Source organism: Microcaecilia unicolor, chromosome 4 (genome assembly GCF_901765095.1).
Source record: "Microcaecilia unicolor chromosome 4, aMicUni1.1, whole genome shotgun sequence".
NCBI lineage: Eukaryota > Metazoa > Chordata > Amphibia > Gymnophiona > Siphonopidae > Microcaecilia > Microcaecilia unicolor.
In genome coordinates, this window is record NC_044034.1 from 27,664,978 (window position 1) to 27,682,955 (window position 17,978).

Here is a 17,978-nt window from a genome sequence, read left to right on the forward strand (position 1 = left end):
CATTTTCTTAGTTGTGGATTTCACGTGGCTCTCTAGTGTAAGGTTGCGGTCGATTGTAATGCCAAGGAGTTTCAGGCTATCTGAGATGGGGAGGGTGTAGTCTGGGGTGTTTATATTTATGGGGTTGTTCACGTATTGGGATGAGAGGATGAGGCAATGTGCTTTTTCTGTGTTGAGTTTCAGTTGAAATGCTTTAGCCCATGAGTCCACGATGTTCAAGCCGAGCTTAATTTTGTTGGTGATTTCTTTCGGATCGTGTTTGTAAGGAATGTATATTGTGGCATTGTCCGCATTGATGAAAGGGTTAAGACCTTGGTCAGATAAGGACTTGGCTAGTGGGGTCATCATTAGGTTGAAGAAGAAATGGATCTTGGATTCTCTACAGGAAGAATTGTTTCAGGAGTCGGTAGTGGAAGCAACGTAGGATGGAGCTTTTCTAGACCTAGTGCTTACAAACGGGGAGATCATCTGGCATCTTGTGATCACTGAATGGTGTGGTTCAATATTAAGACACAGCAGGAGAGGGCTTATTCAAGATTGAAGGTCCTAGATTTCACAAGAACTAATTTTGCCGAGATCGGGGCTGGGAACAGCTGAAGGAAGTAGAACATCAGTGGGCAAAACTGAAAGGATCTATTTTAAAGGCAACAAACCTTTATGCTAGAAAATTGCATAAAAGTAAGAGGAAAAGGAGGACACTCTGGTTCTCAAATGTAGTAGCTGAAAAGGTAAGGGAAAGAAGGTTAGCCTTCAGACGTTGCAAGACGACTTGGAAAGAGGAAGACAGGCTAAAATACCTGAAAAAAACTAAGAGAAGCTGGGAAAGCTGTCAGGAAAGCAAAGATGCAAATGGAAGAAAAGATAGCCGATACTATAAAATTGGGGGACAAGACATTTTTCAGATATATAAGTGACAGGAAGAAGTGCCAAAAGAGCATTGTGAGGCTCAAAGCTAAGGTGGAGGAATATGTAGGAGCCAATAAGGATAATGCTGAACCGCTTAACAGTTATTTCTGTTCTGTGTTCACGGATGAAAGGCCGGGCATAGGACTACAGAAAACAAATGCTAATGGGGACAGATGTATGGTAGACCAGGATCGATTGTCAGAAGGCTGTGTTCGTGAGGAGCTAGCTAAACTAAAAGTAGACAGAGCAATGGAGCCCGATGGGATACATCTGAGGGTACTCAAGGAACTCCGAGAAGTTCTGGAGCTCTTCAGTGGTTCCTTAGAGCGGTTCCTCTCTAAAATGGCTGCCGTGACTTCTTGTAGCAGTTCGCTGTACTTTATATAGTACAGGTAGGCTCAGGGGGAGGGTCTACTTGCACTTCTGGGGGGAGGGTCTTCCAAGCGCATTCTCGATGCAGGCTGAGAGAAGGGGGAAGGAAAGAGGGGACATTGTGAGGGGGCAAAAGGGGGCTCAGGGGCTTGCTTTTTTTTTTTTTAAGAAAAAAAAAGTTATGCAGTTGAATATCGATCAGGCCTGCCAGAAATTATCCCCTAATATTCAGTGCCAATACCTGGACAGGGCCTGGCATTAAATATCAGGGGATACTTTAGCTGGCAATGATCAGCATTTTAAAAAATGTTGACAGTCTCTGGCTGAATATCAAGGGTCTGTGTCCAGAAAAAAATGAGCCTCCTAAATATTTTGCAATAACAACTTCGAGACTGCACCGAATTAATTAAAATTTTACATGCACAAAGTGACCTCTATTTGCGTCACTGACGCCAAATGATATAGGAATCCTTCATCTCGTTTAAGAGATTTTTTTAATGTTTACGAACTTCTGTCACTAATCTCAGTTTCCAGCATGACTTAATTACTTACTTACTTGCTGATGTCATCCGTGATGTCATTGCACATTAATAAACAAAACAAAATATTGTCAAAAGAAGATCGAGTTTTAATTAAAAGAGTTGAAAAAGGATATGGCACTAAAAGATCAGATTTAAACATTCGGACTGTTCAGGTTGACATTGACTGTGTTAGAAACTCTAACTTTTGGGTAGTGTTATTTAAAATTTGACATCTCAGTAACATTAAAATGTGTTTCTACGAAACCACACAACATTGTTTGAAATGGATGTCACTTTTTGCACATAAAATTTTAAGTACTTAAGTATTGCCATACTGAGACAGACCAAAGGTCCACTAAGCCCGGCATCCTGTTTCCAGCAGTAGCCAATCCAGGTCACAAATACCTGGCAAGATCCCAAAAAAGTACAAAACATTTTATGCTACTTATCCCAGAAATAGTGGATTTTCCCCAAGTCCATTTTAATAATGGTCTATGGACTTTTCCTTTACGAAGTCATCCAAACTTTTTTAAAACCCCGCTAATTTAACTGCTTTTACTACATTCTCTGGCAACGAATTCCAGAGTTTAATTACACATTGAGTGAAGAAAAATTTTATCTGATTCGTCTTAAATTTACTACAAGTACAGGTTTGTGTGGTTATTATTGTAAAATGTTTAGGGGGCTCACTTTTTTACAGACACTGTGGATATTTTATTCAACTGTTTGTTTGCTTGTTTGTTTGTTTGTTTTCCGGCTCTGTATAGCACAATATCTTTACTTTGCATTGAGAGAGGTTTTCGTAACTTTGTCTTAGGGTGTCCCAAGTGTGCAGGCCAGTGGCGTAGCTACGTGGGGCCTGAGGGGGCCTGGGCCCCTGTAGATTTGGCCCTGGCCCCCCTCCCGATGATCCCCTTGAACCCCCCTCCCGCCACCAACCCTCCCCTGCCGTTGCCGCCTGCCGCTTCAAATACCTTGTTGTTTGCTGGCCCCGCCAGCCGAGAATCTAGTTCTTCGGCGCTGGAGTAGCATCTTCATTCAATGCAGTGAATGAAGGCGCTACTCCGACGCCGAAGAACTAGATTCTCTTTGGCGGGGCCAGCAAACAACAAGGTATTTGAAGCGGCGGGGCAGGCGGGGGAGGGTTGGTGGCGGGAGGGGAGTTCAAGGGGATCGTTGGGGGGGGTTCAATGTGGCGGCGGCTGGGGGGGGGTGGCGGCGGGAGGGGGTCTAAACAGTGCCCCCCACCTAGGGCTGTGGCCCCCGCTCCCAGCGAGGGATACGCCCCTGGTGCAGGCTTTATGATGGAAAAAGAAGGGAAATTCAAGTTCCACTACAATCTCTCTAGAATAAGGATTCCATTAGTTTTTCCACTGGTTTTGCCTGTTTTCCTGCTTTTTTCTAAGGAAACTTGGTTGATAAGCCTGTCAAGTCTCTCAACGTATGGTGCTAATTGTGCTCTGGTCACATTAGTATTCCTTTTCAGTGAGTGAGAGACAGGGCTAGGCCCAGGACAAGGCCGCCCCCGGGGCCCCCCCACCCGAGGTCGCCGGCCCCCCCCCACCCACCCATCACTGGGCCCTCTCTCCACCCCCCCGGGCCCTCTGCACTGACCTTAAGCGCCTCACCTTCGAAAGCGCAGCAAGCAGCGGCAGACCACTCCTTCCTTCTGTGTCCCGCCCTCGCGGAAGTTACATCAGGTGAGGGCGGGACATGGAAGGAAGGAGTGGTCTGCCACTGCTTGCTGCACTTTCAAAGGTGAGGCGCTTAAATTCAATGCCAGGGAGCGACGGAGGGCGGGCGGGCCGGACTGTGGCGGTGGCACAGGGCCCCCCCCCGGAGGCCCGGGCTCGGGGAATTTTGTCCCCCCCCTCTCAGCTGCCCTGGTGAGAGAAGAGAGATAGAAAGCAAACGGCATGAACAGGGGTGACAAAATTCTGCATGGAAAAAATAAACCAACCTAGTAGGTTTCTGCCTCTAAGAGATTATGCCCTGGACAAAGCATTGTAGCAACAGAGAAGACAAATGGGGGGTAGAGATACCAAATGAGGAAATGTTTGTGAGAGTTAGGTTAACTGGGGAGCAGAGGGATTATGTGTCATGAATGAGAGAATTGTATCTAGTATATGGTTAATATCCTGTCATTTTCCACAGCAAACCACGGAACCCAATTTTCCAGAAATCCTCTTAATAGCTATCAACAAACACGGAGTCAGCCTGATAGACCCCAAAACCAAGGTATAGTAAATGCTTCACTTGCACACAAGGTCACTCCTTGATTGGGAACCTATGCTAACTGAAGTAAGTATAGCTGTGGATGGTCTCCAATACCTTGATTAGCTCTGAAGGGCCTGGGACTAGAACCTATACCCTATGCAGTGGTGTGCTGGAGCGGGCTCTCACAGGCTTGCGAGAGCCGGTTGTTAAGTTTTTAAGAATTTTGGGAGCCGGTTGTTAAAGTAGGCCTCCCCATGGCTACTTTAACAACTGACTCCCAAAATGTGGGCTTGGGCCCCCTCCTGAATTCTCTTTTACTTTGCTGGCAGTGATGCTGGCCCCACCAGCCAAGTAAATAGACTGCTACTGCTCCTTGTTTCTGACTCTGAGTATCAGGCTGGGACTTTTCATGCAAGCGCTAGAAGGTTCCATCATGCTGCTCAGAGCCAGAAACAAGCAGCAGAGAATGGTGGCAGTCCATTTATTGGCTGGTGGGGCTCAGCAAAGGTATGCCTAGCGTGCCTGCACAAGGGAGGGGAGAGAGAGGCATGTATTCCCCCCCCCCCCCCCCCCCCCCAATTTCAGGGCCGGCTATGCCTGGAGAGAGAGCCCGTTGTTAAAAATTTACCAGCACACCCCTGACCCTATGCCAGTGGTTCCCAAACCTGGTCCTGGAGGCACCCCAGCCGGTCAGGTCTTCAGGATCTCCACAATGAATATTCACGAGAGAGATTTGCATGCAGTGGAGGCAGTGCATGCAGATCTCTCTCATGAATATTCATTGTGGGTATCCTGAAAACCTGACCGGCTGGGGTGCCTCCAGGACCAGGTTTGGGAACCGCTGTCCCAACTTTATTCAGTTAGTTATCCAGGTTCTGATCTGGATATCACTGATGCCTGGGCAACTGCCGGCGGTTAGATTGGACCCGGACATTCAGCACTGCCCGTTATCCAGATTCTGGTGCTAAGTATCTGGAACTAAAAGAAACTGCAGTGGCTGACGCTTAAATCAAACGCTGACTGCTGTGGCATTCCTGCTAGTCTATAGACTCTTAAAATCAAAACTTTATTCATATCATACTTATTTTAAAAGGATTCAGGTTAAGATCTAATAATTGCAACAGCTTTTAACAGGTCTGAATAGTTGCCGTGAGTGTGATGCTTCACTGCGTATCTGAACAGAACTTTTTTTCTTAGCATCCATTAAAAATGCCTGCAGTTATATCGGGATCGCCCTGTAAAACTATTATACTCTCAGGCCATCCAAAATAATTATTTATTTGTCTAAATTTGTTAGTTGACTTTCTTTCTTTTTTTTTTTTTTTTTTATAATGTTTTTATTAAGTAGAGAAACACTGCTGAATGATTTACAAAATTCTAAAAGTTCCACAATCAAATATCAGTCAAATCTAAAGAATTAAATATAAGATAATAACTTCAATCATGTTTTAAATACTTAAATATAAGATAACTCATCAATAAAGTAAGATAAAAAACATTAAAAATGTAAAAACAATCATCAATATAAAATATCTGTGGTACACATTTTTAAGGGAACTCGTAGTTCAGAACAAGTTTTCTGCTGGATGGAAGGGATGCAGGAACTGTATAATAATTAAGCACATTATTTCTTTCACTCCTATCTCATCAGGACATCCTCACCACCCACCCCTTCACGAAGATTTCCAACTGGAGCAGCGGAAACACATACTTCCACATTACAATAGGAAACCTGGTGCGAGGAAGCAAACTCCTATGTGAAACGTCATTGGTATGGTCCAGAGGCCTGTCTGCATTCTGTCAGAATTAAGATACATGAAAGCTTTTTGGTGGCTGCAGTCTGTCCTTGTCCCCTTAGAACAGTGGTTCCCAAACCTGTCCTGGGGAAACTCCAGCCAGTCAGGTTTTCTGAGTATCTGCAATGAACAAAATGTTGCAGAGAAAATCATGCCCTGATGATCAATTCCCTGCACTATTCAGAAACAGCGCCTTAAAAATAGCGCTGGAACAGCTTGGGGAATTAACTCCCCAATGATCAACACTAATAACATGCAAATTTATGCACGTTAATTAGCGATAGCGCAGGAGGATTGTGCCTGAGCATGTGCTCAGGCACAGTCCTCCTGTACTTGTTCGACAGGTCCGAGCTATCAAAAGCCCAACCTGTCAAACGGGCTGGAGGTCCATGGGATCTCCGGACCCTCTCCAAAAGCGAGGTCCTGGTGGCCTAGTGCCCCTGACCCCTCCTCGATACAAGGGCGGGGGGGGGCTGGAGGTCGGGTGGATCCCCAGCCTCCCAACCCAAAACAACCCCTGGTGGCCCAAGTGGGCTACCACACCAACCCCCATCTGCCCTGATGGTTTAGTGAGCCCCTCCTCCTTCCCCTCATATCGCTGTGTTGGAGTCCCTCCTCTTTACAGCGCTGCCTTCAAAATGGCAGTGCCCAGCCCTGCCCAGTGCATCATGGGAGTCCTTATATGGTCAGGAAGCCCCACCCACTGCTTCCCAGGGCCTGGTGGTCTAACTAGTTGGGTTAGACTAGTGGTCTAACTAGTTGGCTTCTTCAAGGGCAGGAAAGAACCCCCCTCTTTCCTGCCCGCTATTCCTACTGTGCCTGGCTGATTGCGGTGCCGCTTTGTTTTTCAAAATGGCTGCTGAGAGACTTACCGTGGAAGTCTCAGCAACCATTTTTTAAAAATGGCAGTGCTTGCAGCACCATGTAGAGTAATGGCAGTGGGCAGGAAAGTGTTGGATTCTTTCCTGCCCTGCAGAGACCAATAGACCCTTCAAGGTAGGTCCGGGGAGGACTACAATGTGCTGTGGCAGACAACCGGGCAGAGCCTCTTGGCCCCCTAGAGCCTGGGCCCTCAGGTACTGCCCGGTTGCCCAAATGGTCAGTCCACCCCTAGATGTATGTAACGTACAGAAGAATGATTGCACCACAGAACATGCATTGTTCATTTGTTATACAGTAAAGTAATTGGAAGAGGTTTCTCAACTGTCCAAATTTTATATCAGGGATACAAGATGGATGACCTGTTGACCTCCTACATCAGTCAGATGTTGACTTCAATGAGTAAACAGCGGAATACCAAGGGTAGCAAATGAACTGAGAGAAAATACTGGCAATGGGCCATGTATTTAATCCATCGATCAAGGTCAGTGGGTTATCCATGCAGCTGGGGAAGTACCTTCTCCTCCAAGGTCTGGATCATGAGAAGAACTCCATCCCAAAGCTCATCTGACTCGGATATCGGTGGCTCTGATCCAACGTCTCCTTCCAGTGAAGATGACTATCTGTGACCCAGGGTTTGATGAGGGCTAATGTGGGGCTTCTGATCTACACAACATTACTTAGCTTCAGAGCTCAGTAAGCCAGGCTGGTCATTGACAGAGTCTGAAAACCTTGAACGTTCCAATGTAAAGATGCGATCATTAATGAACTCCAAAGGATCATGGAAAGAAAGACATTTTAAGGTAGCCCTCACTTGGCTAACCATAGATTGGATCAGTCTGTTTCTATAGACTTTTTGGCTGCTGAATATTTATGAAACCATAACAGCCCAACTAGTGTGTTTACAGAGAATGGAATCTCCTTGTACTTTAACTGGAGTTTACACGTGAATGACAAATATGTACATCTTTGAACAACCTGCAGAAAGTGCACTGAAATTTGATTTATAAAAAGTGATAACGCCAGGTTGTGAAGTATTTAAATGAGAGTTGAATATAAAATGCTGGAAATATTTAAACTACGTTAAATGTTTGCTTTGGTATTCTTTGATTTCTTCATCCTGCTGTGTCTCTTCTGGAATTTTGACCCTAAAAAAACAATGAGAGAGGCTGCAGGTCTGTGTTAACCCAGATCATGTTCGTGTCATGTGCTCGTCTCATTAAGGAGCTTCGGTTCTGTGACTATATTTTCTAGACACAGCCTCGCGCAGGACAGCCGCAGAGAGAAATGCTGATTGAAGAAAATAGTAGCAAGTAAAACAGATAACTTTCTGCATGCAGGTAGTGAGGATTATTGCAACACTCTGATACTTCATTGGGTCATGGTGGAATGCTGGCTTCTCTCCCTATGCCTACACAATTCCTTCCTCTGTCCCTTCCCAGTGGAGGAGTGGCCTAGTGGTTAGGGTGGTGGACTTTGGTCCTGGGGAACTGAGTTTGATTCCCACTTCAGGCACAGGCAGCTCCTTGTGACTCTGGGCAAGTCACTTAACCCTCCATTGCCCCATGTAAGCCGCATTGAGCCTGCCATGAGTGGGAAAGCGCGGGGTACAAATGTAACAAAAATTTTAAAAAAAAGAGTTCTGCCAGACTGAAGGGATGATTGTTGAATGACTGAAGAGATGAATTCTGATTTATTGCAGAGAGAAGGATGTTGGGTATTGGTGAAAAAAAGGTGCATTCTCTAGAGGGAAGAAAGGGACAGAGGCTGAGAACAGGTTGCTCAAGCCCAAGATGGAGGACTCCGCTTTGCAACGAGGGGCACAGAGAATACCCATAAGGCTAGGGGACTGAGGAAATGGCCAATAGGGTCAGAACATGTATTTTGAGCTGAAGCCTGAACCTGGTAAGTATCCCTGAGACTGGAGGGAAAAGAGTAACATGAAATGGATGACTTATGAACGTACAGATTACAAGTCCTACCAGGAAGTTACTGCTCGCTTAAATGATATAATACAAACGCAATAGATATAAACATGCATCCAGAACTGTGAGGGAAGGACAATTAAGACACACACGCATCAGCACAATATAATAAGTCTCTCTTCCATTAGCACTGAAGCTAAAAACATTTGAATGTGGTTCTTCGAGACTCACCTAGCTAAAGAAGTGTCCCAAGGAGGAATGGCAGGTCACAATGCCAGCCCATTTGCCTTCTGTCACATGCAGGATGTTTTTACTGATTGACACCTCTTTTCCTCCTCCATCACTTGTTAACCACTACCTACTGGATCTAGTATATAAGTACATAAGTAATGCCACACTGGGAAAAGACCAAGGGTCCATCGAACCCAGCATCCTGTCCCCGACAGCGGCCAATCCAGGTCAAGGGCACCTGGCAAGCTACCCAAACATACAAACATTTTATACATGTTATTCCCGGAATTGTGGATTTTTCCCAAGTCCATTTAGTAGCAGTTTATGGACTTGTCCTTTAGAAAACCGTCTAACCCCTTTTTAAACTCTGCCAAGCTAACCGCCTTCACCACGTTCTCTGGCAACGAATTCCAGAGTTTAATTACGCGTTGGGTGAAGAAAGATTTGCTCCGATTTGTTTTAAATTTACTACACTGTAGTTTCATCACATGCCCCCTAGACCTAGTATTTTTGGAAAGCGTGAACAGACGCTTCACATCCACCTGTTCCACTCCACTCATTATTTTATATACCTCTATCATGTCTCCCCTCAGACGTCTCTTCTCCAAGCTGAAAAGCCCTAGCCTCCTTAGTCTTTCTTCATTGGGAAGTCATCCCATCCCCGCTATCATTTTAGTCGCCCTTCGCTGCACCTTTTCCAATTCCACTTAAGTACATAAATATTGCCATACTGGGACAGACCAAAGGTCCATCAAGCCCAGCATCCTGTTTCCAACAGTGACCAATCCAGGTCACAACTGGCAAGGTCCCAAAAAAGTACAAAACATTTTATGATGCTTATCCCAGAAATAAGCAGTGGACTTTCCCCAAGTCCATTTTAATAATGGTGTATGGACTTCCTTTAGGAAGCCGTCCAGACCTTTTTTTAAAACCCGCTAAGCTACCCGTCTTTACCACATTCTCTGGCAATGAATTCCAGAGTTTAATTACACATTGAGTGAAGAAACTTTTCTCTGATTCGTTTTAAATGTACTACTTTGTAGCTTCATTGAATGCCCCATAGTCCTAGTATTTTTGGAAAGAGTAAACAGATGCTTCACGTCTACCCTTTCCACTACACTCATTATTTTATAGAACTCTATCATATCTCCTCTCAGCCATCTTTTCTCAAAGCTGAAGAGCCCTTGCCATTCCAGCCTTTCCTCATAGGGAAGTCGTCCCATCCCCTTTATCATTTTTGTCACCCTTCTCTGTACCTTTTCTAATTCCACGCTATCTCTTTTGAGATGCGGTGAACAGAATTGAACACAGCATTCGAGGTGCGGTCGCACCATGGAGTGAAACAAAGGCATTATAACGTTCTCATTTTTGTTTTCCATTCCTTTCCTAATAATACCTAACATTGTATTTGCTTCCTTAGCCGCTGCAGCACACTGAACAGAAGGTTTCAACGTATCATCAACGACACCTAGATCCCTTTCTTGGTCGGTGACACCTAACGTGGAACCTTGCTATAATTCGGGTTCCTCTTTCCCACATCCATCACTTTGCACTTGCTCACATTAGACATCATCTGCCATTTAGACGCCCAGTCTCCCAGATTCACAAGGTCCTCTTTTAATTTTTCACAATCCTCTTGTGATTTAACAATTTTGAATAACTTTGTGTCGTCGGCAAATTTAATTACCTCACTAGTTACTCCCATCTCTATATCATTTATAAAAATGTTAAAAAGCAGCGGTCCCAGCGCAGACCCCTTAACAAACTCCCATTTTGCATAGGAGGTTTTGGTAGAAATTCAGACATCCAGGTCAGAACATTCACAATCGCCCCAGTATTTTATAAAAGGTTCTGCTGAACATGGAGTCTTTTGTAAAATGCATTTAAGGAGGGAAGAGATGCTGGACCACAGAGGGAGAAAAAGATGATGGATCGGGGGCTGGGGGCAGAGATGGGAGAGACCGAGAGATGCTGCATGGAGGGGGAGAGAGAGGATAGGAAAAATGTTGGATCATGTTGGGGAGGGGAAGGGCAGAGAGAGGGAAGACAATGGACATGGGGAGGGATAAGACACATGGACAGATGCTGAGCATGGGAAAAACACAGAGACAAGGACACAAAGGGGCAATGCTTGACGGGGAGGAAATAAAGTCACAGAGAAGCAATGCTGGACAAGGGGCAAAGGGGAATATGGACATAGATGGGCAATACTGGGCATTGAGAAAGATATGGACATGGAAAATGCTGGATATATGGGATATGGACAGAATGGGGAAATGCTGGACATGGAAGGAGCACATAGGTACAGGAACATAGAGGTGATGCTGGATATTAGGTAGCAAAGGAATACATAGAAGTAATTTTAGACGCAAGGTAGGAGTGGAGGATAGGGACACAGAGGGGTGATGCTGGATATGGGGAGACACGTGGACACAGAAGAGAGATGCTAAACATGGGGGGATAGGAATGCAGAGGTAAGATGGATGATGGACACAGAGAGAGAAGAAATGACAAATAGGAGACCCTCACAACGGAATTAAGAGAAGACAGAGAATGGCAGAAACCAGAGATTAGAATCAACACAATTAGAAAAATAAAATAATCAGACAACCAAGGTAGAAAAAAGAATTTTATTTTCTGTTTAGTGATTAGAATATGGCAGCTTTTAGAATGTACATCTACCAGAGTTGGTATTAGAGATGGATGTGGCCCAGAGCAGATGTTTGTAAGGGACCCAAAGCCCAGTATGAAGCTGTGCCTCCTTCTGGTTCAGGCTGGTTTGGAGCCCTCTCTGACCAAGGGATCATGGGCAATTGCCCTGGTTAAACCTCCTCCCCCAAACACCATCCATGATATCTGTTGTCTTTATATTTTGTGGAGGAGTGGCCTAGTGGTTAGGGTGGTGGACTTTGCTCCTGAGGAACTGAGTTTGATTCCCACTTCAGGCACAGGCAGTTCCTTGTGACTCTGGGCAAGTCACTTAACCCTCCATTGCCCCATGTAAGCCGCATTGAGCCTGCCATGAGTGGGAAAGCACGGGGTACAAATGTAACAAAAATAAAATAGATACTATTGGAGATTCTACATGGAATGTTGCTACTATTGGAGATTCTACATGGAATGTTGCTATTCCACTAGCAACATTCCATGTAGAAGGCTGCGCAGGCTTCTGTTTCTGTGAGTCTGACAGGACGTCAGACTCACAGAAGCAGAAGCCTGCGCGGCCACATTGGTGATCTGCAAGGGCCGACTTCTACATGGAATGTTGCTAGTGGAATAGCAACATTCCATGTAGAATCTCAAATAGTAGCAACAGTGGAGGAGTGGCCTAGTGGTTAGGGTGGTGGACTTTGGTCGATTCCCACTTCAGGCACAGGCAGCTCCTTGTGACTCTGGGCAAGTCACTTAACCCTCCATTGCCCCATGTAAGCCGCATAGAGCCTGCCATGAGTGGGAAAGTGCAGGGTACAAATGTAACAAAAATAAATATAGTGATTTGTAGTTATTTGGTGTGTTCAGTTTTCCCAAACAGATGTATTGATTTTCTAGGGCCCACAGTTATATTGAGGGAATTGCATTTTTATTTATTTATTTGTTGCATTTGTATCCCACATTTTCCCACGTTTTTTGCAGGCTCAATGTGGCTTACATTATGCCGCAATGGCGGTAGTATTACATTTAAAGTTCATAAATGTTGAAATAAATTATAAAGTATGTTAGATAAACAGTTCATTTCAGGCGTGGGAAATAAAGGGGTTTTCATAGGTACAGCCCTTGTTTGGAACAAAGAGCTGGCATGGTAGATTTGCTCTAGGTCATGAGTGATTTTTCCATATAGTTTTACGTTACGTCACAATCCCCAATATTCAGTGCTATTTAACTGGCCAGGAACAGTGATTAAATAGCGCTTAACCAGCTAAGTGGGAATATTCAGCAGGAGATAGCTGGTTACCTTAGAGGCTTAGCAGTTATATCACATGATATAACCAGCTATTCTCTAACATTCAGTGCATCGCCGGCTAAGTTTGGCAGCTGAGGCCCAGATGCACTAAACCTAACAAGCCAGCAACGTGGTTTTTACACTGGTTCTAGCCGGTTTAGCGAGCAAGGAGTACAACCAGAAATGCACATAAGGGTTCTCCACGGTAGCAGCTAACGAAAACGGAATGCAAAGCTCTGCAAAGCTATTATAATAAGAGCTAATTACTATGCAAATGTGCATACAAAGGGATGCACAGATGTTTTTCGACCCAATGCACAGAAGCAGTCCCTACCTTTGCCATGGAAAAATTAACGGGTGGTCAGGAGCTGCTGGTATTGCCTGGTGGCTGGCTGAGGAGAGCTGTCAGAGCTGCGGACTGGCCAATCCTGCCAGGGAACTGTTCTATCCTTGATCTCCCATTGTTTCCCCTGCTCCTGCCAGTACTATCCCCAAAAAAAGGACGCCAGTCATGTTCTTGAGTCTGGCGACGTGTGCTCATAAGATCTTTGATTTGTTACTACACAGGTACAAATTCTCTCCCCCCTTCCCCCCGGAACTCCCCGCTTGAGCCGTTCCATCCTGGTCCATGAGAAGTGGGGTTCTAACCCTGATTTGCAACCCAAATGTCTCCCCCTCTTTTTCAGCTTATTTAGAATGAGGTTTCAGCTTCTTGCAATAGAATGTGTACTTGGTTTGCACCCTCTTTCTGGAGGTGTGACCTCCAGCTGCCTGCATTTCCTGGCAATTAACTCACTCCATTGTACTCCTCTGCTTTTTCCCCATCCCATGAAAGCACAGCACTTTTTTTGGAAGCTTGAAAATCCCCCCCCCCCCCCCCTTGGATCTCCCTGCTTTGAGCCCTTCCATCTGGTCTCTCTCAGTCAATCACAGCACCGTTTGGCATGTCAGCTAAATGCGCTGTGATTGGCAGGCAGGCACTTCTGCGGCAATTGATAGCAATTGGAGCCTTCCTGGAAAAAGAGGTTGAGTGTGGCTACAGGAAGCGTCTTGCAGAAGCATTTACTAAGCTGGATCGAGATAAACAAACAAAGGCTGTAGACGGCTTTTATACACACAGCTTGTCTGCATGCTTGAAAGCCGTCTGTGGAATGCGCAGAGCAGCCATGTTTAGCGATTGGCTGCTCTGTGCATGCTCAGCTGACCGATTAGCTTCCCCCCCCCCCCAATCATATGGGTTGGGGTAGAGGGGAGAGTTTAGGGTGGCAATAGGTGAAGAGAGAAGGGCTCAGGGTTGGGCAAGAAATGTTATCTTGATTTTATTTGTATTACTTATTGCAGTTGCGTGATTGCTACTCTCGGTGTCAGTATATATGCTTTACTGTGATTTTATCGAGTTCTTTCCCTTCTCAATGATTAATTTTGTAAACCATTCCAACCTTTTAGTCAGTAGTGGTGGTATGTCAAATCTTAAACATCAACATAAACACGAGTGAAGGGACAGAAAGAGGAAGTGTGGGGTAGGATCAAGATGGGAAGACAGGGAGGTATGGCAACAGGAAGTGAAGAGGAGGTGGTGGGGAAAGGAGAGAGAAGGTTAAGTGGACAGCAGCTGAAGGATCAGGGGAGTGTGAATGAAGGGATGGGAGGCAAGATTGAGGGAGATTGCAAGGGGTAAGAGAAAGAGAGAGAGAAAGAAGAAGATGATGTTGGGTATAGTTTACAAAGGGAAAGAGGATTGGAGGAGGACACAGGAGGTGTTTTTATGAGGATGTAAGGTTTGTTGGATCACCATGTCCCACTGTCTCCACTGGGGTTGGGAACTCTTAAGTTGGAGATACCAAGCCTCTCTTGTTTTGAGTTGGAGAGAGAGGTGTTAGATTGAGCCCACAAAGCCCCTCTTGGTGTTCGTGCTGGAATGGGAGGTATGGTGTTGGGACCAGCGAGCCACTCTTGTGAAGGTGTAGCAGCTGCCAAGCCTGGCTTGTTCTTCTTGTGCAGGAGGGAGGGGCTACGTTGGTGCCATTGAGTCCCTCTTACTGTTCGGCACATTTACTAAAAATGTCACTGTACTGCTCTTCACGCTTATGTGTTTGTAACAGATTTAAGGGTTTCATCACTGCACAAAACGTTGGGTGTGGTGGGCTGGCTTCTGGCATCACTGTCTTCGGTAGGATCAAGATGGGAAGACAACAGGAAGTGAAGAGGAGGTGGTGGGGAAAGGAGAGAGAAGGTTAAGTGGACAGCAGCTGAAGGATCAGGGGAGTGTGAATGAAGGGATGGGAGGCAAGATTGAGGGAGATTGCAAGGGGTAAGAGAAAGAGAGAGAGAAAGAAGAAGATGATGTTGGGTATAGTTTACAAAGGGAAAGAGGATTGGAGGAGGACACAGGAGGTGTTTTTATGAGGATGTAAGGTTTGTTGGATCACCATGTCCCACTGTCTCCACTGGGGGTGGGAACTCTTAAGTTGGAGATACCAAGCCTCTCTTGTTTTGAGTTGGAGAGAGAGGTGTTAGATTGAGCCCACAAAGCCCCTCTTGGTGTTCGTGCTGGAATGGGAGGTATGGTGTTGGGACCAGCGAGCCACTCTTGTGAAGGTGTAGCAGCTGCCAAGCCTGGCTTGTTCTTCTTGTGCAGGAGGGAGGGGCTACGTTGGTGCCATTGAGTCCCTCTTACTGTTCGGCACATTTACTAAAAATGTCACTGTACTGCTCTTCACACTTATGTGTTTGTAACAGATTTAGGGGTTTCATCACTGCACAAAACGTTGGGTGTGGTGGGCTGGCTTCTGGCATCACTGTCTTCGGAGACCGACATATCGAGTTCTGAAAAGATAAGAGGGGAAAAGTGTCGCAGTATCACTCATAAACAGTAGCTATCTAAAGCACAAGCTGTTATCCATCGCTGTTCAGCAATGGTGTTGGACTGCGGAGAGCCTACGGAGCAATGTGATTGGCTAAGGGTGATTAGATGGTTGCATATGCCAAACACATTCCTTTGTATTGGCCTATATTGCTGTTCTATAAGTGTACGACTTAAGTAATTCTGCTCCAAGTCATGCCTGTACTGGATGAGGATTATTGCACCTCTCTGATACTTCATTGGGTCATGATGGAATGCTGGCTTCTCTCCCTATGCCTACACAATTCCTTCCTCTGTCCCTGCCCAGTGGAGGAGTGGCCTAGTGGTTAGGGTGATGGACTTTGGTCCTGAGGAACTGAGTTTGATTCCCACTTCAGGCACAGGCAGCTCCTTGTGACTCTGGGCAAGTCACTTAACCCTCCATTGCCCCATGTAAGCCGCATTGAGCCTGCCATGAGTGGGAAAGTGCGGGGTACAAATGTAACAAAAATAAAATAGATACTATTGGAGATTCTACATGGAATGTTGCTATTAATGGAGATTCTACATGGAATGTTGCTATTCCACTAGTAACATTCCATGTAGAAGGTTGCGCAGGCTTCTGTTTCTGTGAGTCTGACGTCCTGCACGTATGTGCAGGTCGTCAGACTCACAGAAGCAGAAGCCTGCACGGCCACATTGGTGTGACTCTGGGCAAGTCACTTAACCCTCCATTGCCCCATGTAAGCCGCATTGAGCCTGCCATGAGTGGGAAAGCGCGGGATACAAATGTAACAAAAATAAAATATACTTGATTTCTTTACGTCCTTGAGCATCCATGATGCCATTATCTAGCAAGTTCTCTTTCTACCCACACAAATTTTCTAACTTCCACATTTTCCTCATTCATTCTATGCCAGGTCAGCTGTCATATCATTGATTTCATAGGATACCTCATACCCCTAGGATGTGTCTCCTATTCACCTTACCCTCAATCTCGTCTTCGCTCAACATGGCTTTCTGCTGACATTTCAGTCTCTCCCTTCCCTCTTCCCTAATTACCCCTTCGTGATTCATAAATATAGCAACTCTTTTAACTAAGCTTTCCATGCACTGAAAAAAATAAGGCTGCCTGGGTATATACAGAATTTAAAGAACACACATCAGAGTGTTGCAGTAGGGTTTGTCCATTGTTACTGCATACAGAAAATGAATGGAAAACAGTTCCTCGCAGTGTTAATCTGGAAATAAATTCATTTTCACTTTGTCAAAACTCTACTTTCCTTTCATGTTAGGATCACAGGCGAATTCAGGCATAAAAGGAAGGCAGAGAGGAGAGAAACAAAAGAGACAGCTGTGTTTTTAGAACAGGGATTGCATAAAGCTTCAACAAGAGGGGCAGCTGCTGCTGAACCAGGGGAAAGAATTTCAATATGGGACTCAGGAATGCTCAGACAGCCTATGATGGATTTCTTCTTCTACTTCTTTTTAATTTAACCTCATTTTTATTAAACATTGTCCATAACAGGGACTGTTGTTTTAAATCAGAGTACAATACTATATAACTATATTCCGAGTGCACTCCAATTATGAATATACAAACTTTTTAATATAACGACGCATAAACATCCACATACATTTTTAAATCACACACATATTTTGCAGGGCTCCCTTGTACCCGTAATTCAACCCTTGTTACACCAATTCAATAACGATGGCTCACAGTCATTCAGCACGACCTGTTCAGTCGTTAATTATACCAAGCTGGTCTGATAATTGTCCACAAGGTCAATCAACGGCGGGCCCCAACCTGCTACGTGATGATGTCCAAACTTGCAAAGACACTTGTGCTCGGTTTTTGTTGACTCAGATATTGTTTGGCCCTTGTACCATCTGACTCCTATGAGTCGCTGGTCACTTTGGCAGGTACTGGAGCACCACAAAACCAACAATCCGTGCAACAAGCACCAACAGACCAGGGCCTTAGGTGATGCAAAGGCAAAGAAAAGAGTTTCAAAATGGCTAATAAGCCCAGCAACAGCTGAGGCTCACTGCAGCAATCACCAGGCAACTACGGGTGCTGGGTAGGTTCAAACAAAACAAGCAAATCTGGCAGGCCGGAAGATCCGGACTGGACTGGGCTGAAGTCTGGAACGGGAAACAGCACACAGACAATCCAATGCAGCCAGCACACAGAGACAGAACTAACACAGGAAGAACAGACAGGAGCCAGCTCAGAAGCTGACCGCCGGAAATACGGTGAGTCTGAGAGGGGTCACGCCCACAGACGTGACATCCTGACGTTACCCACCTTTTCTTAGAGCCAACACTGCTACTTCAGAGGATGAA

General features: G+C 45.4%; 2 protein-coding genes across 4 annotated transcripts in view; one reads left to right on the forward strand and one right to left on the reverse strand.

The window, feature by feature from the left end:
* MYO7A (myosin VIIA) overlaps nt 1-8,107 on the forward strand; it is a 324,978-nt gene extending 316,871 nt beyond the window's left edge. For all 3 annotated transcript variants that reach the window (XM_030200068.1, XM_030200066.1, XM_030200067.1), the window contains 3 exons: nt 3,954-4,037; nt 5,668-5,787; nt 7,036-8,107. In XM_030200068.1, the coding sequence (XP_030055928.1) occupies nt 3,954-4,037; nt 5,668-5,787; nt 7,036-7,125 (294 nt within the window). In that variant the 3' untranslated portion in view covers nt 7,126-8,107. The remainder of the gene's footprint in view (nt 1-3,953; nt 4,038-5,667; nt 5,788-7,035) is intronic.
* A 7,382-nt stretch (nt 8,108-15,489) lies between these two features.
* The window catches only part of GDPD4 (glycerophosphodiester phosphodiesterase domain containing 4), an 83,572-nt gene continuing 81,083 nt past the window's right edge, over nt 15,490-17,978 (reverse strand). Inside the window, exon 16 of the mRNA XM_030200070.1 lies at nt 15,490-15,613. Within this exon, the coding sequence (XP_030055930.1) occupies nt 15,510-15,613 (104 nt within the window). The 3' untranslated portion in view covers nt 15,490-15,509. The remainder of the gene's footprint in view (nt 15,614-17,978) is intronic.